This window comes from Zeugodacus cucurbitae, chromosome 3 (assembly GCF_028554725.1).
Source record: "Zeugodacus cucurbitae isolate PBARC_wt_2022May chromosome 3, idZeuCucr1.2, whole genome shotgun sequence".
NCBI lineage: Eukaryota > Metazoa > Arthropoda > Insecta > Diptera > Tephritidae > Zeugodacus > Zeugodacus cucurbitae.
In genome coordinates, this window is record NC_071668.1 from 14,617,586 (window position 1) to 14,645,072 (window position 27,487).

At 32.7% G+C, this 27,487-nt stretch overlaps 1 protein-coding gene across 3 annotated transcripts; it reads left to right on the forward strand.

The window, feature by feature from the left end:
* The first annotated feature begins 719 nt into the window (after positions 1–719).
* LOC105216276 (homeotic protein spalt-major) lies at positions 720–26,863 on the forward strand. Of its 3 annotated transcripts, none has more exons than XM_011190684.3 (5): positions 720–2,534; positions 18,792–23,207; positions 23,505–23,641; positions 24,390–24,470; positions 25,099–26,863. In XM_011190684.3, exons 1-5 carry the CDS (start codon positions 2,384–2,386, stop codon positions 25,126–25,128), a joined length of 4,815 nt encoding a protein of 1,604 aa, XP_011188986.2. In that variant the 5' UTR covers positions 720–2,383; the 3' UTR covers positions 25,129–26,863. The 3 variants fall into 3 exon arrangements, with proteins under 3 accessions (XP_011188986.2, XP_011188987.2, XP_054083128.1); XM_011190685.3 differs by having other exon boundaries at positions 24,390–24,466; XM_054227153.1 differs by having other exon boundaries at positions 23,562–23,641.
* Positions 26,864–27,487: the final 624 nt, after the last annotated feature.

Consider the following 27,487-nt stretch of genomic DNA (forward strand, 5'->3'; position numbering starts at 1 on the left):
ACAACAGCAAGTAATCAATGTGTGAACTGAGCGCCGCATACTGTTTGTATGCATTCGTGTGTGCATGTACCAGGACCAAGTGGCATTGGGTAAAAAGAGTAAGCGAATATGAAAAATATTATTGAAACATGTACAAAGCAATAAGTGTGAGGTGAATGAATATGAATATAAAAATGGTTGTGTGTGGTGTACAAGTGTGTATGCGTGTGTGTTTTATATGAGTGGATTATGGAGAGGCAGCGTTCGCATGAGCATATGAGTATAAGCATGGAATTATATGTATGATGATGATGATTTTTTCCACCACCTAGCAAAGCTTACGGCGTGTGCGAGTCGGAGAGTTGGAGGCATACAAAAAAAATTTAATAAAATTGTTGCAAAGTAAGGGCAACAATCAATGAATGAGCGTATGAGCAATGAGTGGCGCAGCAAAGGTGTGTGTACGTATGTATGCAGTGTATATGCATGTGCCATTCGTATACATATACGAACCTAGCATAGGCAGCAATAAGAGTCGTTTTTGTACTGAACTGCTGTTTGTGTGCAGGCAATAAACAGCACAGCACAAGCAACGCAAGCGTCAACGTCGCCGCCACTGCCTGTCACTATGCCTCTTAATTCTTATTGTGTACGCTGTCGACGCCGTGTATATATTTTGTATATTTTTGTTTGAGTGACTTTTTGGTCGCTCGATTATTATTGTTTGTGTCAGTGCTATTTTGACGCGCGTGCTGAACGTTCGTACACTAGTAGTGTGGTACGGTGTTTTTGATGTAGTGTGACGTTTCGTAGACGAAAAGTACTGAGCACTAAGCAAATAACAAAGGAACAAAAATAGTAATTGTAAGAACGTAAGAAACATATGAAGATATCTACGTGTTGCGTCGAGAGTACTACATAGTGACGGTTAATTTCATACGCGAACTGTTAAATGATTGATGGCATTTAGTTAACATAACTTGCCGTTAAAACGTGTGAAACAGTGAATTTATACACAAAATTTCTAAATGGATTTTTACAAAGAAAAAAATCAAATAATTTAAGTTGCACGAAGAAAAATATATAAATAGTGACAAACAAATATAAAGGAAATAACTGTAATTTATAATTATAAAAATAGCAAAAATTGAAATTGTAATAATTGAATTGAAAAACTAGTAGGAAAAATTGCCGTCGGTAAAACATTAATAATTTATAACAAACTAAATAGTTTGATAACAACAACAACTACATATTTTTAAGTGAAGCGGTATTCTTTGCTGACAATACAATTGGTTGCCGTTGAGGTAGAAGTCAAATAAATTGCCGGTAATAGCAACAGTGTACTGAATGTTGAGCGCTACAAAGTGTCCAAGCAGCAACAACCACAACAACAACTGCAAGCTCGCTCACATATTATATGTGCGTATATATAATACATATGTATGTATGCATGTAGGCGCAATTGCGTGTGTGTGTAATAAGAGTAGCACTTAGCAAGTCATACATATAACATTGGTAGGCTGCAGGAGGCGCTAGCAGCAGCGCAGTAGCAATATAACAGCGACGCAACGTCAATACGATTTTTCATCATCATCAGCGGCGGTGAAATAACACAACAACACAAAACAGAAAAAAAATAACAGTAACAGCAGCAACAACAACAACAACTTGCAGCAAATCTAACATTAAGTATACACATGAGAACGCGCAGCAGCGACCGCAACAATAGCAACAACAACATCAACATAAATTAAATTGTAAGCAACAGCGCGACACACGAATTTATTGATATTACACATTATGAGCGGTGGCGAGCATTATTAAAGTTTAAATGAATATGATGATGACAGTTGATGACGGCAGCGTGTAGCGTAAACAACAAACCGTATACAACCGTGTCTCTTTTTACCGTTCACAAGCAAAAGCCAAGCAATCAACCAACCAACCAATAGCTAGTCCAACATAGGCAATCAGTAAAACATTTCCAAACGGTATTACAGCAAAGCCGGCGGTTAATCGAAACGCTTAATAAATAAAAATATTCGGAATTAAAATAAAATTTAATATAATTTAAAAAGAAAATTAATTTAATTTAAAAATAAAATAAATAAAATTTAAAATTTTTAAAAATATTATAAAAAATATTTTCACTATTTTTCAAATGTCACAAATTCTTCGCTAATGTCGCGCTTAATTCACTCAACTACAAGGAGCAGCACCAGCTATAAAACGCAATCGCATTCGAAGTCGTGTAAACTTTGTGCAAATCTATAATTGATATTAAAGCGTTTTTTGTGTGTGTTCAACAAAAATCATAGCTAATAAGCAAGTGCAAGCCAATTTTTCAACTTTGAAATTCGCTTATGAATATATGTATGTATATAAAGAAAATATTTTTTAAATGAAAAATCATATATCAACTGTTTTGTGTGAAATGCGTAGTGATTTCAAAGATAATCATCAAGAAACAATTAATAAAATGATACAATTTGGCACCGTTAAATATGGAATCGTCAAACAATTGAAAGATCGAGCGCACAGCGTGGAGAAAGGTGAGTTGTGAATTGAAAATTTCAATATAAAAACTGATTAGACAATGTTTTTGAGCAAAGTGTGTGATTGGGAGGCGTTGTTAGCTCAAAATTAAATAATTTAAAAATATATATATATTAGTGATTACAAAAATTTGGAGTTTGGGAAATGGAAAATAAGTCCTTTGTAAAAAATGTTTTTGAAGTTTCAAGCAAAAGAGTTTATAATCTGCTAGCCAAAGTGTTGCAGAAATCTCATTTACTTTCAAATTATTCTTAAATTGATTATGTCAGTCGAGTGCGAGCCGTTTGCTGACTGAATGATAAAAAAATAAAAATATTTTTAATACTTTTCTAAAATAAAAAGAAATAAAATATTTTTAATCATTACTAATAAAGTTGCTTTCCTGATGAGAGAAGAATAACTAAAATTTTCAATTTGGAAATTTCGGTAAATGAAAAATTTTGTTCAAATTTTTTCACAAGATAAAGAACTCATCTTGGGAATTTGTAGTGTTCTGAAAATCTTTTTAAAGTTTTGAAATTGAAAATATTCTCATTCTATTATTTTTTTTGATTTCTTACGAGTGAAGTTTTCTTTGCATTAACCAATAATTTTTTTGGTTAATTTTTCATATTCAATTAAAAAGTCTTGATAAACATAAAAATAAAAAATTAAGATGAAAACACTGTGGATATTTTCATACAAATTATTTTTTATCTGCACAAAATATTCTGTATCTCACATCTTGATATGTGAAGTGTTATATATTTAATACTTTTCGTTTTAAGAATTCTTCTTAGAATTATATAAATATAGAAAATATAAAGTTGCGCAAAAATTTCAATTTACCAAATTTTATCGACATAAATTTCGAATACATTCAGCGCCTTTCTTATTTATTTATATAAATAGTATGAACCTTATTAAAATCACTACAGTCTTCTCGACAATGAATACTTTATTTCCCGTCGGTTTTTGACCCATTATACTTTCGAGTATAAATTTATAAATTTTTCGTGCGGAAATTGAAAGCCGTTATTCTTTAGTTCATATATAAATGATAAGCACACTTTTTTTTGCTAAGATTAAAAAAAATATTAACCTATTCGATTAAATAAACTGCTTTCTAATTTTTAATGTCTACAAATGTTCTAAAAATATTTTACATCGGTTAATGTTTGCAATCAATATATTTGATTTATAATTTCTTCATTATATTTTTTTCTCAAGGACATTCATATATTTGAAATTATATAGTTTTCCCCTCAATTAGCGCTTCAATCTCCATTTAAAAAATTGCAATTTCATATTCACAAATTAATTTAATTGCATTATGTTCAAACGCCTACATGCGCTCATACATAATTTCAAGCAAATGAAATGAAAACGCAAGCAACACATAAATATGCATTTCAATTTGCTGTAAAACTTAATTAAAAACCCCTTAAAAGCCGTTGAGACAGTTCGAAAAATATTAACACTCAAAATGGCAAAAGCGGACACAGCCAGCGCAAGGCACAGACAAAAAGCAACGTGAAAACAAAACAAAAAAACAAAAATATTTTAATAACTTTAAATGTTTATAAACGTAAATATACAGACATACAAATCTACAAACAGATAAGTGTATATATGAATTAATATGATAGGTAGCCGAGGAACCAACACACCTAATATTTTTGTATGTAAATTTTGCTTTCAAAATCAATTAAAAAATTATATATGTGAAACTACATTGGGCGCACAGACATTGAAATAGCAAATATTAATGAAAAAAAGAGCAAAAACAAAAAAAAAATAAAAAGTAAAAATAAAAATTGACGAAGAAGATGTATGTAGATGAGGAAGAAGCGGCTGCTGCACGAGAAATACTCGTAATATCTAACAGGCATCATACATACAGATATTTTTTATTATATTTCATTTCAAATGGACCGGTAGATACAAGCTGCGCCACTGCTGTCGATTGGTCCGCCGCTGTTGGCTGCCCATTAGGCACGTTGTGCTTGCCTTCAATGGCTCAATGGCTACTCAATTGCCGGCTTTTGGCACTCTAGTGCTGCTGGTGACATTTTTTTTGGCTTTGTGCAGTGTTGTTGTTGTCGCTAATTTATATTCAACTTTTTGGCTCTTTGATTAATCATAAAATTCAGTTTAGCGCTTAATAATAATCCATAATAAAGCAACAAAATTGAATTAATAAATAATTAAAAATATAAATTTGTATTGTTGTATGTTTGTATGTCTGCCGTTGTTTGTGCTCAGTTTGGGAGTGTATGTTTTCCACTACTTTTTTATATGAAAATTTGAATTTTTATGATACTGAGTTATATTTTTTATGCGCTTATGGTTTTTTAAACTACTTCTTTTATCAGCTTTAATCAAAACTAAAAGCATTTGCGCTGAGTTGAAACGCGCTTTGTTATTTTTATGATGTTTGTTATACATACATATATTGAAAATATGCTTTGACGTAAGCAGAAAACTCCAAAGATATTACATAGTCAATAGGTTGGCATTGTGACAATATTTTTGAATATTTATCAGTAATTATAAATAAAATTTGAGGTGATATAATTATAATTAGTGAAGCCAGTTTGATATGCGAAAGAAGTATTTATAGATGTGTCGCTGTAGATATAATGTGTGATTTCATATTATTATATATTTATATACTATATATAGTATAAGAAGCTCACGTTTCTTCAATTTCAATATTTAGAATCTCTAAATATATAAATAACTGGCGCCGAACTGCGAAGGAGAGAGACAGGTGGCGCACTATCGTCGATTCGGCTATAACCGGCTAAACGGTTGCAACGCCAATCACACAAATATATAAATATTTTCTTCACTCTGAGAAATATTTAATTTTTCTGTTTATATATTATAAACAAATTCTGAAATGTAATGTGGAAGAGGCAGATATATAATTATTTGTGACTTACTCGTTTTTTAAATTGCTTTAAAATCATATTCAAAACTGAAAAAATGATCTTAGCGTAAGAATTCTGTATTTAAATATTCATTTATTATCTTTCTTAAATTTCAATTTCAATCACAATTACTTAATATTCCCTAATTTTTGGCGAATTCTTTCCTTCGTGTCTTCAAACATCTCTTCACAAACGACCGATTTTCCAAAAAATAAAACGATTTCAGTATCAAATTTGTCAGGTTTAGAAGCTCTGCGGTTTTCTTAAAACTGCTCCAACTCTCTTTTAAAGTTTTCCAAATCAACCAGAAAAATCATTATAACAAAGCAAGACAGGAAGCTTATAAGCAGTGCTGAGCAAGATAAAGCTAAAAGCAGCAAAAAGTTTAAAACAAACAAAAAACACAAAATGGCAGACCATAAAATCAGCGTCATTTAAATATTTAATAGCGCAGAGAGGAACATAAAGCATAAATGCGCCAACCCACGCATTAACAAACGCGCGTGCAGCTTTTATTTATTTCACAGAAAGTGGAAAAAAAAAATGACGATAAATAAACAAAAAAAAAAAATTAATTATAAAAAATAAAAAAATACGAGAAGACAAATTAATATTATTTATGCAAAATACTTTAAAAAGATTTAAAGGAAAAAGTGCTATTATTGTTGTTTTTGTACTTGTTGTTACCAGCTAAATAAAAATAATTAAATAATTAAAAACCTAAGCGGTACCATATTTGGTTATAAGTATATAAAGGACACACACTTACATACATACATATGCACTTATATGTTGTCGTATAAATTTCAAGCGCATAATTAATATTAATAATAACAAACTAAATATTTATGAAGCAACAACAAAAGTGTGTTGCCAATCAATGTTTTGCTTGCCACAATGCACAGCGCGACATTGCGGCATTATTGCAATTGCCTAGAAACAAACACACACAAGCACATGCAATTGCAGCGCAAAGCAAAATTGTTGTTGTTGTTGTTGTGTTTAGTTGATTTGGTTTTCTTTGCGTGCTGCATATTTGAGTTTGCCCTTATTGTGTGCGCCCAATGTTGTGGCTATTTGTACTTGCTATTGTTTTTGTTCTTGTTGTTGTTGCTATTTTACACACTGTTGTTGCCGCGCCACTTGTGCCTTTCCTTTTGTTGTCCGCATCCATTTTTAGACACGATCTTTCTGTATCATTTAAAACGCTTAGTTTTCGACGTCTGGCGCACAGCAGCAAGCCAACAGTCAGCTAGCAGCTATAATAGCTGCACTACATACGTACATACATTTGTATTAAAGTGCATGTAAGTATGTGTGTGAACTTGCAGCTAAATTTGTTTTTGTTGTGTGTTTTTGTAAAATGTATGCAAGTTAAAATGCGTTTTTTGAACTCATCAACATCATCATCGGCTTCATCAACGCTTCAACAACAGCGGCAGCAGCAATCTGATGTTGTTGTAGCCAAAAAAGAAGACGCTTGTCTTAGTAGAATAGTAGATCGAAATAAATTGTTTGGCGCTCAAAATGATGTCTGAGTTACTTAACATACAGACAGACGTGTGTGTATATGGATTTAGATTTATGCTGTTTGCATCTACATATACATACATATGCAGAGTATGTATGTATGTTTGACTCGCATGCCGCGTGTATTTATTTTTAGTCGCGTGGAGTTTTTAGTTTAGTTAGTGTCGCATTTAGTTGCAAGTAGTTGCTGTTGTTTTTGCTGCATATTATCAGCTGTAGCGATTAATTAAAGCATATGAGGCAAACAGTGGTCGCTAAAAGGCTCATAACTCATCGGATATACATATCTTGTAAGGAAGCGCATAAGCGCGGTATTAGTGGTGTATGAGATGTATATAGATGAGTGCAATATAGATATATTGCATATATAATTGCATTATACTTTATATGTGCGAATTTTGCGGTGAACTATAATTTATTTTTAATAATTTTTTATAATTTTTAATATAAAAAAATACAAAAAACAAAAAATACTAAAAATCAATATTGAAAAAATATATGTATATATAAGAAAAATAAAATTATTTTTAAAAACCAAATTTTTAAACATTATATTTTTCAATTTATTCGTAATATAAATTGCGGTAATTATCTACTTGGTTATGATATATTTCTGTATATACATATGTATACAAAATCTTATACTAAATATTATATACATACATTTCTATAAACAAATCATTTCTAAAACACTTTAAACAACCATTCCCTGCTGCGCTTTAGCTATTTTCATTTTTAATGTGTTTATTAAATTTTAATTCTTTATTTATTTGGTTATATGTACATGCTAGCGTGTGCGCAGCTAGACGAAAGACCGAGGAACGTATAATTCAAAATTGCGTATGAAAAATTTAATCAATTTGGCTGCTTAAATATTTTTATTTTTTTTTTAACACCGAAATTTGCAAAAAAAAAAAAATTTTTTTTTGATTTTTTTCAAATAAATTTTTTTATATATTTTTTTTTTTATTTTTTTTGAAACTGCTTGTTGCCGTCTACGCCCAGCTCCACATATACATACATTAATTTTTCATTTTTATTTACCGCCGCCACAAATCAGCGTGTTAATTATGATTTTAGTGAAAGCAGCGAATTTTTGAAAAATGTGCAGAATGAGATTTATATTTGATTTGTGGTTAATTAAAAGCGTTTAACGTAGGAAACAAGCATGAGTTAATATAATTTAAAATTATCGAGCATTTAATTGAGCACCTTCAGAAATATGTATATTGATTTTCACGAATAGAAAAATATTATCTATATAATTCCATTAACATATTTTTAAAATTAGCCCTAAAGCCCCTAAAACTCTTAAAAAAATTAATTTTTTCACTTTTTATGAATATAATAATATTTTATTTTTACTTTTCCAGTTCAATATTTCTCAAAATTTGTAGATTTTTCCAATTTTTTTCTGAAAAAAATATCCAATAATTATTTTTCAAATTTTCTCATAGGGCTCCTTAGTATTTTCCACAAACAAAATTCTACCTTCAACAAGCTTGCTAACACATACTGTACATTAATATCAATGTATCCGTTGTATTTATTTTTTCTCCCTTTTATGAAAACAAATTCATACAATATTCACCGACAATTGAGAAATTGCTAAGTTTTTCGCATGCTCATGCAATCAAAATTTTTATATAGTTTATTTTGTAAACAAATATGAAACTTGTGTTATTAAAAATATTTAATTGTACATTTTTATTGCACATTAATGTATATGCATACAGCGAGATACAAATGTATCATGCGGTTTTTATTATACTATTTAATAGTTTCGATTTTGTTGAATTTTTGGGTAAAATGTGGGTTTATGACGAGGAAAAATAATAAGAAAAAATAATGAAAAATGTTATTTAATGATTTTTTTGTTATATAAGAGAAATTAAGAATAAAAAATTTTATATACATATATACATTTTTTCCCAAAATTTTCAACTTATTCTGTTAATAAATAATAAATTCAAAATTAATGATAATTTTTTCTAATATAATTTTCTATTTTTTTTTCCTTTTGTCTACTATTTTTAATTCTATTTTATTTAAATATATTTTTATTAAAGTATTAGTACTACCATTTCATTTAATAAACACATTTAAACATGTCTATACAAGCACATCCATTTACAAACACTCAACAAACGCACTTTATGAATAAATATGCTTGTCGTCTCCAGCCTGTCACTTAATCAATTAATTCTCCACCCAACCCAACTCAAAAGTCCATTCACTTCACTGCGGCTAACTCTCATGCTGCCTACAACAGCAAATCATTGGCTCTGCACTGTTACATAGACACTGTTTACGCCCTGCATAGTCGCTGATAGGCTGTTGTTTTATTACATATATGCATATTTTATATTCGCTGACTATTCGCTGATTATACTGTTTGGTGTCAGAGGCTGCTCCCTGCACTCTGCTGTGGTACAATTATACAAACTTACATATGGATGTCTGTATAATTGTATTTATTTCTTTTTAAAAGTTATTTTCCTGCGAATCATACGCATTAATTTGACTTATGTATTTAAAAAACGAAATGTAAATTACGAAAATGAAATGAAATGAAATTAATTGAATCTTTATTTTCTTATTCAAATATTCTGTTTTACGGTTTTATATACATACATATGTATGTTCTTTTTATATGTATTTTATGCGCATACGATAGCGATAACTGTGCAATGTACAGTACATATGTATAATATATGTATATGTATGTATGTATATGTTTTGTGTTATGCATAAAGGGAATATCTATGCATACGATCGCGTTAAAATTGCAGACATATCTTTGTACATATACATTATTTCTGGTATTTTTATTTTATTTATTTTTTTATTCTTCTTCTTTATAATAATGTATGCCGCTAAAGGTTAGTTTGTGTTGAACCATATTAATAAAATATGCAGCATATTCCCAATGGGGTTATCATAAAAAACGGATGTATGTACATATCTATTTTTTTACATATATATGTATGTACATGGCAACAAGTCTACCGCATTGATTTAATGCGACACTATATATATTTATATATACATATATACATTTTTATAAGCATGTATTTGCTATTTTTTTATATATTGCCGCATTACTTATGCGTTTTTGTATAAATATATATGTATATAAACATATATGCAAGCATTCAAATTAAATTGTTTTTGAATTTTTATTTATGCTTTAAGTTTTTCGGCATTAATAAAGTATTTTTTTGGTTGCCTTTTATTTAAAAATTGAGGAAATGTAAATATTCCAACGAAACTATATTAAAAAACGCTTAAAAATGCGCATATTTCAAGTGATTCTGATTTAAAAAACAATTAAAAAGCAATTAGAGAGTCAATTGTATGCAAGAATTTTTTTTAAATATTCTTTTTTGGACACTCATATCAATTACTTAAATTTAAATTAAATATAAAAAAAATAAAAAAATCTCAAAGACTTTCTAAAAAAAAAATTAAAAAAAATTGAAGCAAGAAAATATCTCTATATATATTAAATAATATAAAAATCCACATAATATAAAAAAAAAAATAATTTTTCTACATTTAAAATAATTTATATGTCTCTATATTATATATATTAATTATTTTACTTCTTAAAAATTTTCTTAACTCAAGTGCCCTAAAAAAATCAACTTAAATATTTAAAAAAAATCACTTAAACAAACTAACTGCCAGTACTTATCCGCCTGGCTTAACAAAATATGAAATATAGCTATTTATTTAGCAAGTGCAATGAGGCACACAATAAATTCAAAGCTTAAATATAATGCGCAAAACATTACTAAACATCTGTTTAAATGTACGAGTATGTATATAAATATATAAGTACTCATTAGCACAACGCTTGCCAATTGTTTTGTGTCATAAAAAATATTAATGTTATCTGCTTTAAGACAGCAGCCAATCCGACTGAGTCCAGCCGTGACGTGGGTGCCACAAAGCTAGCAAAAGCAATGAGCGCAAACAAAACATAGAAAAATGAATATTTACAGAAATAAATATATACATACATATGTATAATACATATTTTAAAATAATATTTAAAATATATGAAAATATAAAGGATGTTTATATATGTATGTGTGTGTCTGTATATTTATTCAAAAATTATGCTACTTTTGATTTGCGGAACAATTTGTCTTCTTCGAAGTTTTATGTACGAACGTCAAGTCTACACAAATTATAGATATTTATCATACAAATATACATATATACACACACACATTCAGTTAGAGCAAATCTGCCTTGTGAAGGTGGGCCAAATACGAAATTAACATGAGGAAATATGAAATTAATGTGCGAGCGTATGACAAGCAGAATTATGTGTGCATTCATTTTAACGGCCAACAGCGTGCGCGTTTACTTGTTGTTAGTGGTACGTTGGTGCGTCGACTTCGTCGCTTTCGTTGGCTGGTTGGTTGGTGGTTGGGTCACTCGGATATGCTGTTGTTCTTATATGCAGCATTACTGGCTGGCTGAATGCTGACTGCGTTCGTACTCGCCAATATGTAAATATGTGCGTACATGCATGCTGATATATTGAGGCGTACATAGCGCTGTTACGCATGGCTTAAGCGCAAACGAATTTATGAGTCCGAATGTGTTGAGAGCGTAGAAAATGTGGCGGTTCAGTAAATATGTAGGGGAATATGGTATATATTTAAATATTTATATAAATTTGTGAACGTGTAAATTAAAATTTATTTTATTTATTACTCACATTTGTGGTAGATATTAATTATTTGATTCTCAAAGAGGCAATGCATTTGATTTGAGTTTATTTCGATGAGATTGAGTAAAGTAACGCCACTTAAGTAATTAACTAATTTAAATTGGTAGCCAATAGCACAATTATATATCTGTATATAAGATAAATGTAGCTTATAGCTGACTTTTAAACATTTTCATTGTATTGTATATGACAGGATTAGTACAAAAATCATTTAATCATTTTATTGACTGCCACACATTTGATGGCTCAACAGAAACATGTAGAAATGCAGTTTAGCTGATATATGTATATATATATACTGTGGTAGCCATATCATATGCAACTGGAACGCGATTTTAGAAAAAGTATATATATCTTGCGATTAAACTTTGCAGACTGTTGATTGAAATTGAAATTATTTTAATTTGGTGTTTTTACTATTATTTAGCGTTTATAAAAACAAATATTTTCATTATTTAAAAAAAATACAGGTACCATTTTGATTTCATCTCTAGCCATAAAACCATAAAAGTATAATTTTGTCCAACTCTGAGCGGGAAATGCCATTGTGTTGAATCTTTGAATAGGAAAATGACCGAAAGGACACGTCTAAATATACCAAATCTTGTATTTAAGCCAATATTGTGAATGTTTTGGAATGGCTCCAGAACTGAACCCTATTGAGAACTTGTAAAATCCGATTAACAGGCGTATAGAAAGGACTATCATTGAAAATTGCGATGAACTACTTAATAGACTTCAAGAAGCCTGAAAATCGATTCCGATGAAAATCTTGGACAATTTAATTGGCTCAATGCCAAGGAAATGTCGTGAATTGATGAAAAATCATTGTAATTGCAACAAAATATTAGCAAAACATATTTTTTACCTTTGTTTCTAAAAAGTTGCATATGTTTTGTCTACGTAATTTTAGAGATGAAATCAAAATGGTACCTGTATTTTTTTAAATAATGAAAATATTTGTTTTTATAAACGTTAAATAATAGTAAAAACACCAAATTAATATAATTTCAATTTCAATCAACAGTCTGCAAAGTTTAATCGTAAGATATATATACTTTTTCTAAAATCGCGTTCCAGTTGCAAATGATATGGCCACCACTGTAAGTAAGTCAGGCCATTAATTTGTCATACTAAGCAATAAAAATTTGACTCAGTATATATTTATGTATATATATCAAACTCTATACATGCACTATACACTATATACATACATAAATTCAACTATGTAAGCCAAAGCGTTAAACAAAAATTAAAATAAAAAATACAAAAAATAAATAAATGATTTGCAACAATTAATTATTTAATTCGCACATTCATTTCATTTAAATTACCAATTTTCGAAATTTAATTTTTTATATTATTTTTTCCAAAGCTATTTGATTTTAGTTTTTCCATTTTATTGCCCTTAATAGCCAACTAAATGCTGTTTAAAGCACATTTGGCCAATAATTAAATTAAGATAAAATTGCTAAAGTTCAACAAGACTTGTAATACATACTGTATTATGTAAATACCTAGGAATCGTGCACTTACTCAAATATACATAACTACATTTTGTCGTTAGTCACATTTGCTTGCTATCAACAATTTCGCATACAAATTGCTTTTCGGCTTGTGAAAGTGGATCTCACGTTCCAAATTTATTTAAGTAGCAAACAAACGCATTACATTGCTATTTTTATTGTTGTGCGCTTGTTTTGTAAATTTAGTAGTTCACTTTATTTTTTTTTTAACTTATTTTCATTGTAAGTATTTTTTTTTTTTGTTAAGTTATATGAGTAATTATGAATTGTTTGAGGTATTCATTTTCGTATTTTTAAAGTAAAATATCATTTTTGAATAATTAAAAAAAATATGTACAATTTTTTATAATTTTTTGTTTAAAAAGTTATTTAAAATATCAAAAAATATCCCCCTTCAACGCTTTTCACTCCTACCATACCCATTTTAGACATCTATAAATTTTCTTTGCGTCAATTTTTCTATCAACAAGACAATAATTCCACTAGAAGTGAAATTATTTATTCATTAATAAATCAAAGTATCTGTCTATATGTTTTCTTTTTAATTCCGTTTTGGTGCCGCTAAAGCTTGTAATTAATGACTGTTGTTTTTTTAACGGCTGAATAAACACCAATGTTTAGTATTGTAGGGAAGCTTGTGGCAAATTTAAAGTACTAAGCAAAAAAATTATTTTAAAATTAGTTGAAGAAAACATTTTTGGATATAAAAGAAAAGAAGAAAAATTTTGGTTATAAAAAACTTTTTATTTAAAAAATATAAATTTTGCCATTTTAATAATAAAAATTGAAATATAGACTTAATAATAAAAAATATAAAAATATTATTAAACATACAAATATCATTAAAATAGCAAACCATATGCTACTATACGATCACTCAAACTGTTTTACAATTTTACAGCGATCATTTGCATATATTTTTATATACATACATACATACATATATCTATATTTACATATATGTACATATACATATCTGTGCACTGTACCGCCGCTATAAACCCACTCCATCACACAAAGGTCTCGCCGCCACGATTTAATCATTCCATCAAAAATAGCTAATTTACACATGCGAGTGTTAGACATACTTATATACCCATCTATATAATGAATGTACATACACATGTAGGTATATTGCATGCCTTGGCGCATAGCAAAATTTCTGCATTTGCATTTGAAATATGTTAAAGTGAACTAATTGCATTTTTATTGTACTTATTTAGGTGTACATACATACTCACACATAGCGAAAATATATAAATATGCGAAATTGTTGCAATTATAATTATAAATACGTTTATATATGAATATGATCGTCCTATAGAGGCCGTTCGTTGCATGCAAAATGTGTTGTATTGTTCTCAACGCATAATTATAGCACAAATGCTATAATAAAAGCAAATGTCTAGTGCAAAATTTATGCATAACTATATATTTCCATATAGTAACCTTCCTCATAAATCATTTCGCATTTGCATATTCAACTAGTAAATGCGTCATATTTGTGTTTAGCACATTTAGAATATGAAAATATGAGAGGTTAATGAGTTGTATTGCACAGTTGTTTACAGTCTAGCAGTCTTAGCATACTAAATAGCTAATAAGGTGGCGAAATACTGTCAGGACTTGAGAAAAGTGGATACATTCATATACGGGTTTAAATAAGTGAATAGAGTATGAACACAGAAGAGAAACAGTACTTAGTCATCAGAATATAATTTGAAATAGATTTAAAAAAAAAAAATTTTTTTGAAAAAAAACATTCAAAAATAATATTTAAAAAAATTTTTTTTTAATTTGAGAAAAAAAAAAAATTTAATAAAAAAACTGTTTTGAATCCAAACAAAACAAATTAAATCAACCGAAAATAATTTCGGACCACTACTTCTAATTACACCACTAATCTCAGTAGCTATCTATCACTAATTTTTAGCGATCATTCGACTTGATCACCGAAAATAAGGCGATAACTATTTAGTACAACAAAAGCAATCACAAAATGTTACAGAAAACACATTTCTAATGTACTTCTAATGTTTTAATGACAAAATGTCCGCAACTGATGCTAATCTAGCCACTAAAAACTTAACTAACGAATGAATCAAGTATAAGGCAGCTGGAGTGCAACGATAAAAACAACTAATTGCCAATGAAGATCAGTGATCTTCGAGATGTGCAGGCTATGTGGAATTAGTAAGAACACTTGTTACCGGTAAAAGGAAGTGAAAATCAGCAATAAAGATCGCCCGAAACGAGCGCGTCAATGGAGCGCATTAAAGCTGCAGCGATTGCGAACGATCTTGTAGTTGCGGGACAGCTACTGCATACTTGGTTAACTAGTCGGATTTGCGCTTTAAAATTTTTTATTTAATTATTGCCAAACAAATAACGAACAAAAGAAGTGCTAATTAAATTAAATAGCTGTAGAAAAAAAATTGGAAAATTAGCAGAAAAAAATCTGCAATGAACCTGTTTGGGAACAGCTGAGTTGAGACCACTGCCTGAAATTTTTATTTTTTATATTTGTTCGCTTTTTTTACTGAGAAATCATATCCACTCACCATACAGGTATTTAGTCACACGAGTTCACACGCTTGCTGCGGTGGCGGCGACGGCGGCGGCGGCGTTTCAAAAATTCAACTTCAAATAAATTAAAAATAATTTAAAAACATTATAATTTCAATTCTTAAGCGTATTTGCATCATTTGCACATTAACAGCCAATTTTTATTTGCACAAATAGTCTGATTTTAAAAATATATTTTCCATATATTGCGCTCGACAGTACCAAAGTGTCTTGCGTCTGCTGAGTGCAACTGTTATTAATATGCATATAAGCTGTTATGTACTGCCTTCTTTAGTTGCATACAAACATACATGTGTGCTTCTCAAATGTATGGTGACACTTTAACGTGCTCAAAGTTCAATAAAATTTAAAAGCAATTTTTTCGTGAAAGAACATTTAAGTATTTTAAAATGAAAATTATGGCAAATAACGTTTATGCCGTATTTGGTAGCTGTTAGACTTCAGCGTATAATGCAAATTGAAATATATAGCAAATTAAGGTAAAGGGTGGTCATGAATTTTAGAGAAAACAAATTAGAAAAATAAAATAAAATAAAATAAAATAAAATAAAATTAAATTAAATGAAATAAAACAAAATAAAATAAAATAAAATAAAATAAAATAAAATAAAATAAAATAAAATAAAATAAAATAAAATAAAATAAAATAAAATAAAATAAAATAAAATAAAATAAAATAAAATAAAATAAAATAAAATAAAATAAAATAAAATAAAATAAAATAAAATAAAATAAAATAAAATAAAATAAAATAAAATAAAATAAAATAAAATAAAATAAAATAAAATAAAATAAAATAAAATAAAATAAAATAAAATAAAATAAAATAAAATAAAATAAAATAAAATAAAATAAAATAAAATAAAATAAAATAAAATAAAATAAAATAAAATAAAATGAAATAAAATAATAACTGTCCATTTTTCTTTCAAAGTTCATAAAAGTCGATTTCTTCTAGCACATTTTGAAGGTCAATATTTGCATTCTATTAAAACAGCATATAAAAATATAAAGTATCAATTATTCTTATGGCCGGTTAATGAAGGGATGATAAAATGAAGCTTTTAAAAAATACATAAATCATTGCGAATTTTATGACCGTTAAAAATATTGGCGTAGGACATTTTTTTAAAGTTGCTTGAAAGTAAAGAAAAATTAATAAAAATTTAGATTTTTTTTTTCAAAACAATAATACATAGATAAACCAAAAAACAAACAGTTCAAGGATTAGCGTAATTAAATTGAATTTTTAGACTTTTTTTATTCATATGAGTTCAAAATTTGCTTAATAAAGAAGCTGCGACCGTTTCATATTCTATCGGAAATTTAATTTACATACATATGTCTGCATTAAATATGTATGTATGTATGTGTGCCTTCCAAGTAAAACACATACAGACTACTGCAGCAATAAGTAACAGTTGTGGCAAGCGCCTACATTGCTGTCAATTGAGTTATAAGTTTATATATATGCAACAAACAACAACTTTTGCTATCTTTAGTTTACTTGCTAGACTTTTTTTACTTCGACTTCGCCTTCTACATAAGCTAACTAACTAACCGCCGCCAGCCACTCGGATTAGTGAAAGATTTTTATGCGATTATGGCGCGATCACGCTGTATGCCGGTTATGCGCTATGAAATGTGCTTGCAACCGCATGCCGAATGCCAAATCTGCGCGACAAACATGCTTGCAGCAGCAGCAGCAGCTAGGCGGCTAGGATAGGTGTAGCAACGAGCCAACGCGCTGGTGGCAGCTACCGCTTGACAGCAGCAAGCAAGTGGCTTAGCGGGTTAGCAAACAGGTGTATGGTCACACCAAATGCTATGAGCGCGCAAGCAAGCGTACATAAATAAATAAATAAATAACTTAAATAGAAGTAGCTGATATTTTTTTCTGCTTCTGAGGAGATATATTCTGGGTAACAAAAATTGATGGAGTTGGAAAATAAGTTATTGGTAAAATACAGTGGGTTTTTAATAAAAAAAAATAATATTTTTATTATTTATTTGTTATATAAAAAGTAAAAAAAAAAATATTAATTAAATACAAACAATAAGAAAATATTAAATAAAAAAATAATAATTTTATTTTTTTAATTTACATTTTTTATTAATTTTATTATAAATATTTATTCTATCATTTTATGAAATTAGTATTTTTTTTTTAATTCATATCTTTTCTAAACGATTTTTTTTTATTTTTTTACTTAAATTTTCCCATTCTCAAACCACTGTTGCTTCCTCACCAGCATTCCCAACATTCCCATGATCATCAATACTTGTTCGAGATTCATAAGAATCACCGCTTAAAGTCACAGCGCGCATTGCTAACTGTGGCTTATATTCAATTAACGGTGGCAGTGACAAGAAAACACAAAACAATTTATTAAATGTATAAATAAATAAATATGGCACGATTATGACAAGTAAAACAAGAAGTAATTTTCTTTGAAAAGAAAACCAACTCTTTCTGCAGTTTCTTATATGCAACAAAATACTGCAGCTACTTCATTAAATGGGCAAGAAACTGAATTGCTTGCAAACGCTTTGTTAACTCTTGGCTAGTGAAGCGCTCAGCTAATGGCTTGGCAGCATTGATCGCGCTTACTGCGAAGTCAAAGAGATGCGCCAGTAGTTGTGACGCGGTGGCAAGTAGTAGCAGCAGTAGTAGCATTAGCTCCCAGTGGCAATAGACTGTTTTAAAGCTTTTCGTCTTGCCGATGCTGCACGCTGAGGGACCTCATTTTCCAGCTTGTTAGGTTTTATATCCGTGGGGACACTCATTTACACCTGCTTTAACATAGTTCGCCACAGCGCGCTTGTATACATGTATATATAATATATATATTATTTTCGATTCTTCTATTTGAGATTTAACTGTTTTTGCCTTTTCTTTTTCTCTCATTTTTACGACTTTTCAACGTTATTTTCACGCTGCATCCGCAGATGAGACCAGCGATCAGGAGGAGAATGGTGCTTGCTGCTCGCCCATTGCCAGAAGCCAAGAAGAAGTGGCGAACAATACAGAAACAGCAACAACAACAGCAAGCAGCACAATAACAATGCCCACAGTTACGCTTGCGGCACACAGCGCAATTGGCAATGATTTGTCCGTTGCGGCACAAGTGCAAAGCGCAGCGGATGCGCTTGAAAGCAACACAACAACAGCTACAACAATCAGTGAGGCGACCGAAGATCACAATCACAACAACACAAGCAACAGCAATAGCAATAATGTTATAATGTCCGGTGTTTCACCGACGCGACTAGCAGAACAAGCGCGCGGCACAACACCCGTTGAGCGCCTACTACAGTTGAAACAGCTTAGCGATGCGACAGCGTCGGCATATCCGCTAGATAGTGCGGCTGGTGTTGTTGTGACTAACAATAACAAATTTGGTACGCCCACACCGATGGATACGGAGGAGGGTGAGGAGGAGGACACAATGCTTAATGCCACGGCTGGTACGTTGGCAAAGCAGCGCGCGGTAGAGAATAAGGAATTGGATGAGGAAGCTGAAGATGAAGATCAACAAACTGCCGAAGAGTTGGCTGTAAAGCAGCGCGCCGAAGAATTAGCGGCGGCTAGCGCAGCGTTAAGAAAGCCCAGCGGTATGGATGCCAGCGACGCAGCGGCCGCGAGCGAAGCAGATGAATTAGCAAAGAGCGCTGCCGCAGCGCTTACGCCCACAGCAGCGAGCGCGCTTGCTGCCGCCGCCGCTGCCGGTTTGCCACAAGCCGCTTTCGGCGCTGCGCCAGTCAATCTGGAAGCCATACAAAATATGCAAATGGCAATTGCGCAATTCGCCGCCAAGACGATAGCGAATGGCGCACAGGGCGGTGATAATGATGCGGCCATGAAACAGTTGGCCTTTCTGCAGCAAGCGCTCTTCAATTTGCAGCAACAACAACTCTTTCAAATACAACTCATTCAACAATTGCAATCGCAATTGGCATTGAATCAGCCGAAAGGTGCGAGTGATGGTGAAGTTGGCGATGCTGATGAGTTGGAGGAAGAGCGTGAAGACGGCGAGGAAGATACATATGAAGAGGAGGAACGCATTGCGGAAATGGAGTTGCGTCAGAAGGCGGAGGCGCGCATGGCCGAGGCTAAAGCGCGTCAACATCTCATCAATGCGGGCGTGCCGTTGCGCGATGAAGCTGCTACCAATGCTGAGCAGGTAGCTGACACCAGCGGTACTGAGTCACTGAAGCGCAAACGCGAAGATGACACTGATGCTTTTGCCGCGGTGGCCAGTAGACGCATGAGCGTCGAGGCATCACACATGAGCGCGTCACGTTTGAGCGAACCCCAAATGCCCACCGGTATGGATGCGTTGAGCAAACTGAAGGAAATGGAAAATATGCCACTGCCCTATGGTACTGATCTCGCCTCGAGCATAATTACCAATCACGATGATCTGCCTGAACCAAACTCACTGGAGATGCTGCAGAAGCGCGCGCAAGAGGTGCTCGACTCCGCCTCACAGGGCATATTGGCCAACAATATGGCTGATGAGTTTGCGTTCCGCGATAAGAATGGCGATGGTAAGAATCGCAATGAACCGTTCTTCAAGCATCGCTGCCGCTACTGCGGTAAGGTGTTCGGCTCGGACTCAGCGCTTCAAATACACATACGTTCACATACCGGTGAGCGGCCGTTCAAGTGCAATGTCTGTGGCAGTCGTTTCACCACCAAAGGTAATCTGAAGGTGCACTTCCAGCGGCACGCGCACAAGTTCCCGCATGTGCCGATGAATGCCACGCCTATACCCGAGCACTTGGATAAATTTCACCCACCGCTGTTGGACCAAATGTCACCGGATAGCTCGCCCTCACATACACCGTCAGCGCTGCCACAGCAAATGCCACAACAGATGCCGCCAGTATCATTGCCGCTGCCGTTCCCACCAAGCGCTGCTTTCCCCGGCTTATCAGGACTGTATCGGCCACCGATGGAGTTGTTGAAGTCATTAGGCAATGCTGGATTCCCGCATCCATTCTTTCCACAAATGTCCAGTGCTGTTAGCGAGTCACGCGCCGAAGCACCTACAGCGCAGTCTCCACCCAAAGAGCATAATCAAGATTTACCTACCGATTTGCGTAAGTCATCGGCATCCAACTCCCCGGAGTTGCAAGTGAAGACTGAAATTATGGAGGAGAAAGAGGAAGATGAAACGGAAAAACAAACGACTTCCGTTGCAGAAACCACTGAACCGGCGGTCGCAGAAACACCGGAAGTTACAACATCGTCATTAGGTATCAAAATTAAAGAAGAAAGGATCGACACGGATTCACCAGATGAAGAGATGGAGCGTGCGGAGACACCAACTGCTCCGTTGGCACCATCCCCAGTGCGCGCGAATGCCTCAACTCCAACACAAACGTCCGCCAGCGCGCCATTCACACCACCAACACCCACCTCAAAGACGTTGGCGTTGCCACCTGTCGTGCAGCCAGCACAACCGCCCATCAGTATGCATCCGCATCCATCACCCGGCCTCAACAATCATTTCGATCATCTGCCTACACCAGGACAGCTGCCGCCATCTTTGCATCATCGCGATGACTTTTTTGCGGAGCGCTTTCCACTGAACTTTACCAAAAATCTCTCACCTGAACATCACTCGCCCATACGCTCGCCTGCGCATCTACAGCGTTCGCCATTCTTCAATCCAATCAAACATGAGATGGCGCTACTGCCACGCCCACACAGCAATGACAACTCATGGGAGAATTTCATCGAAGTTTCGAATACTTCGGAGACATTGAAACTCAAGGAACTTATGAAGAACAAGAAACTGACCGACCCCAACCAATGCGTCGTATGTGATCGTGTGCTATCGTGCAAGAGCGCTTTGCAGATGCATTATCGCACACACACGGGCGAACGGCCCTTCAAGTGTCGTATCTGCGGACGCGCCTTCACTACAAAAGGCAATCTGAAGACTCACATGGCTGTGCATAAGATACGGCCACCCATGCGCAATTTCCACCAATGTCCCGTTTGTCATAAGAAATACTCGAATGCTTTAGTATTGCAACAACATATACGTCTGCATACCGGTGAACCAACCGATTTGACACCCGAACAGATACAAGCTGCCGAAATACGTGATCCCCCACCATCGATGATGCCGGGCGCTTTCATGAACCCCTTTGCAGCAGCGGCTTTCCACTTCGGCGCCATGCCAGGCGCTGGCGCTGCCATGGGTCATTTAGGACCACACAACGGACTGGGTTCGGAGTCATCGCAAGGTGATATGGATGAGAATATCGATTGCGGCGATGACTATGACGATGACATGTCGTCCGAACACATGTCCAGTGCGCATGACTTGGATGTGGGAGATCGGCCGAGATCCAGTGATGACTTCAAAGGTCTGCTCTTCGAGCAAAAGCTGCGTATCGATGCTACCGGTGTTGTGAATACCACACCTCGTCCGCATTCGACCGCCAGCAATGCCAATTCCGTCAACTCGGCGCCAACTAGCCCGAGCTCCGCGCCGCGTCAATGCTCCACGCGCACCAGTTCACCAGCGCGTTCCATGTCGGAGGCATCGCAAGGTGCACTTGATCTCACGCCGCGCGCCATGCCAACGCACGCCAAAAGCAGTTCGCACTCACCAGCACCGACGTCGGCGGCGCAGTCCGCTGGACGCAAGTCGCCCACATCACCGCCGCGCAACAGCAGCGCCAATAGCAGCATAACGCGCAGTCCAAACCCGACGGCCGCGCAGAAGCCACAATCAAGTCCTGCTGCTACACTCACCTCTCCCTTGATGCCAACATCGGCAGTCGATTGCCTGCCCCCAGTGTTGCACCATCACCTGCAACAGCAGCATCAACAGCTGATGCAGCAGCAAGCGGTCGCAGCGGCAGCAGCGCATGCGCAAGCACAAGCGCAACATCATCACCAACAATTGCAACAACATGCCGTCGCTATGCACGCCGAGCAGTTGCGTCGCGAACATCAAATCAAGCAAGAACATGCGGCGCATCAGCATCAATTACGCCAACAGCATCAGCAACAACAGCAAGACTCACATGCGTCAGCACACTCACCGCATCAGCTGTCATTGCCACCATCGCCGCATCTCGCCCATCACCTGCAACAACAACATCAAGCCGCCGCGGCGGCAGCAGCAGCTGCAGCAGCGCAACAACAACAACCTACAGGCGCTATGCCACCACAAGGACCACAACCACCAAATCCATTGGTCGCTGCGCGTCCCCCCTTCGGCATGTTCCCGAATTTGCCGCTCTTCCCGCCGGCCACAGCGCAAACGATGTGCTCCGCCATGAATACGATTGCGCAATCGGTAATGCCGGCGGCACCGTTCAATCCGCTTGCACTTTCCGGTGAGTTTGCATAGACCTACATATACATAAGTATATAATTTATTGTTGTAGTATCTAGTTTCTACTTTGGCTTTCATTTTTTTCATAAATATTTCTTTAATATCATAAATATGCGATTGTGTTATGGTCTGTTGCGCATGCGCAGCCATAAAATTTTATCAATTAACTGCAGCTTTTTAATTAAATAAAAGTAGTTTTCACTTGATTTGTGTAGAAATTGAAAATATTACATGACTTTAGACACGACTTTAATGCGTTTCCAATATTCTTCTTTTGCGAAAAAATTTCGCTTTGTAGGCGTGCGAGGTAGCACCACCTGCGGCATCTGTTTCAAAACATTCCCCTGTCACTCAGCTCTAGAAATACACTATCGCAGCCATACCAAGGAGCGGCCGTTCAAGTGTAACATCTGTGATCGCGGTTTTACCACAAAGGTAAGTTTGAAAATTCGAAGTTAAAAAATAAATTAATTATAAAAAATATTTTAAAATTAAAAAAAAAAATTAACTTTTTGAGTTCGAAATTTCGAAGTTAAAATTCGAAGTTGAAAAAAATAATAATAATAAAAAGTAAAATGTAAAAAAAATTTATTTGAAAATTAGAAAATAATGTTTTTTGAGTTCGAAATTTCGAAGTTGGGATTCGAAGTTAAAAAAATAAATTTTGAATATAATGCATATGAAAATTAAACAACATAATAACTTAATTTTTGAGTTCGAAATTTCGAAGTTGGAATTCGAAGTTAAAAAAATAAATTTGGAATAAAATGCAAAAAATTAATTTATTTTTTTATTTGAAAATTAAAAAATATTAATTTACTTTTTGAGTTCGAAATTTCGAAGTTAAAATTCGAAGTTAACAAAAATTGAAACTTAAAATATATATGAAAATTAAAAAAATAATAATTTTTAAATTTTAAATTTTATTCAAAAATATGTTTGAAAGCGTTAGGAAGAAAATAAAATTTGAGTAAATAATGTATATATTAAAAACGAAATAATTAAATATAATAAAAAAAAAGTTGTTATTAAAAACAAAATAATAATTCTTTTCTAAAACGTTGAAATAGGAAAAATTCGAACTACATTTTATTATAAAAAATTCTTCGAAATAAGTTTGTTTATAATATCACTTCTATATCATTAAACATTTTAAATTTGTTGTTTTTCTTATCTTCAACAGGGCAACCTCAAACAACATATGCTGACACATAAAATACGGGATATGGAGCAGGAAACCTTCCGGAATCGTGCCGTAAAGTATGTAAGTGTTCCAATACTACACTCATAACCTATACCTATAATAGACTACAGAAAAGCTTGCTTAACACACAGTACACTAGGAAATCTCTTTAGTTAGTTTATTAAGCTTTACGAGGGTCAAATTCGTAAAAGATTTTTTTTTAATTACAAAAAATATTTCTAAAATTTTTTACGAATAAAAATAGTTTTAAAGATCATTAGAGGGTTAAATTTATCTATAAATTCGTACAACAATAATTTTTTCTAAATTTTTATGCGAGTTTTAACCGTTGGGCTTCTTATTCAAGAGTCTTTTCGACTCCCAAATTTTGAAAATTTTAATTTTATGTCGGTTTTACTAATTTCTATAGGGTTAATTCCATTTTTTTATCACTTTTTTGGACTTTCCTCATTTAAGTAAACATCAGATGCCTACCTTCTAATAACACATACTTATAGATTAAGAATATTCCAATAATTTTAATTCCCATAAACTCTTTGCTCAACTAAACATTTAATCATATTTTGCTAAGATACATATTCATTTATATACTCATTACATATATAGATAGCATATTAATTACATATAATTATGCATTTTTCCCCATCACCCCCACTCACCATTATCTTTTTATCTTTACTCTTTACAGATGAGTGGCTGCAAAGACGGCTATGAGTAGTGAGACCATTGCAGTCCAAACTTAGTAAAGCTGGCTACATGCAGAAAACAATGAATTTGCAGTAACTAGTTAGAACACCAGTTAACTAGTGGCTGGCAAAACTCAAAAAATCCGAGAAAATTAAGCAAAAATGGTTCTCCTTACTGCCGTGTCTTGAGAATATTTATACATATGTATGTGTATATATGTGCATCCAGGTATTATGTTGGCGCTAAAGTTTTGTTGTTTTTGCTGCTTTTTTGACATTTGCGAGCAGTACGTAAGCGTAAGTGATATGCATATATGTATGTATGTATCTATATCAATGTAAATATGTATGTATTTATGTACTAAAGTGATACTGTGAGTAGTTCATGTGTTTGAAAAAAAAAACAAAAATAAATAAAATAAATATATACAAATGTATATACGAGTATATAAATGTATATATATATATGTATTTGGTGGTGCTAAGCAACTAAAGCATATTTATATCGCTTAGTAATGATCTCAGCATAGCGCTTAGGCGGCTGCTTCGAAAGCAAAATGAACTAGTTCATTGCAAGGAGGGTTCACTGTCTTTTGGCATATATATACATATGTATGTATATGCACTGCCTCAGTAAAAGATGACTGATGCCGTAATGGCCAATAAGAACAGTCATAAAATACATTTTTACTGCTGGCATTTGAAAAGGAAAATAATAATAAAAAATAATAATATTTTTTTGTTTAAACAAGCAGCAGCACAAACAAAGGCGAGAGAAAATAAAAAAACAATAGGAACAAAGTGAAAAAATGCGCTTCTGCAAAATTGAAAATTATATTGCGATTATTGTTGCTACAGAGAAAAAAATGATATACAAATATATATGTGATACATATGTATGTATGTGTGAATTTATATATACATATGTATATTGATTGATCTAATGCAATAGCTAATCCTCATATTGCAAAAATAACAACAATTTTTTAAAGAAGTGAATGTCTAAATGTTTTTCTTCGTACGTTATTTCGACAGTCAACAACAACAATAATAAAAACAACAGTGTTAGAGTAGTCAGGTGCGCTGTCCGTACAATCCGTTCACTCGCCTATATCTTCATTCATTCATTTTTCAATTTCATTTTCATTTGCTGCATGTACAAGCGAACTCTTTAACATTTAGTAGTTTTATTGACGATTTTTAATGGCCTCATTTTTCTCTCTACATTTGGTGCTTTTGTAGTTTTTTATTGTTTTATTGCGTGTGTGCTAATAGTAGCCGGGAGTACATATCTATCATATATACATATGTATATATATACATCAATATATGTTTAGATGAGTATGTGTGTTGCGATTAATAGTTCATTTCGTTTTTGAAGCATTGCTCCTTAAATAGCACTACTTTTCTTTCAATATATACAAAGATGTAAATACATGAGAAATAATTGAAAACATAAAAATAATTCTCAAATACTATGCTGGAGCAGAATTTAAGCAAAACAATCAGAAAACAGATGCAGTATCTATAATAAAATATTTCCAGTTAGGTTACAAAAGAATTATTGGCAAATACAATGATAACGGTAACCAACCGTGCAACGCCAAACAACTAAAACCGGCCAACAATACAAAAATTTCTTAACAAAAAATAATAAAAAGCGTATAAATATTGGCAAATTATAGATTTCAGTCGTAAACCGATTTTATAGCATAAATACAATTTCAGAAAAAGTTAATAAAAAATTGTTTATAAATAATAAAAAAAGAAATTAAATTGAATAACAGTAAATGTGTGGGGTCAAAGCATAATCAATTTGTATGTAATAAATGTGAAGCGAAAAAAAATAATAACGGTGTACATGAAAGTAATTTTATACACAAGCATATCTACGCTGGCACATACATATTATAACTGTAAATGTAATACATATGTATGTATATGTGTGCAGCTATGCTGCGTGCGAAATTTTAATTAAAATGAAATCGAAATAGAAAATAGGATTTACCAAATTGTGCAATAATAAAAATTGAAATGAAATTCATATTCATGGGAGAAAATAAAACAAAAAAAGAAGCATATATACATACGTACATACATATATGTATATATATATAAATATGTATGTAAGTAAGTGAATCACAGAGGAGCATATTTATAATGAAAATAAATGAATTTATAAAAAAAAATTTAATTAAAATTTAAAATTAAAAAAATTAAAAAAAAATATTTTTGTTTTTGTAAATCTATGCAAAGCACTCGTTTCCTATTAATGTAAATTATGAAAATAAATTAATTTTAATTTAATTGTAAATATTTATTTTAGCTTGCAAAAGATTTTCAAAGGCTATGTTAAGAGAAAAAACTAGGAGATAATTGTAAAGAAAGAAA

Excerpts from the sequence above, each read along its gene's own strand:
- LOC105216276 (XM_011190684.3), top strand. The coding sequence starts at position 2,384 with ATGAAAAATCATATATCAACTGTTTTGTGTGAAATGCGTAGTGATTTC. Across the intron at positions 23,208-23,504 it reads CAATCCGCTTGCACTTTCCG|GCGTGCGAGGTAGCACCACC; the intron begins GTGAGTTTGCAT and ends TTCGCTTTGTAG. Across the intron at positions 24,471-25,098 it reads GGAATCGTGCCGTAAAGTAT|ATGAGTGGCTGCAAAGACGG; the intron begins GTAAGTGTTCCA and ends TACTCTTTACAG.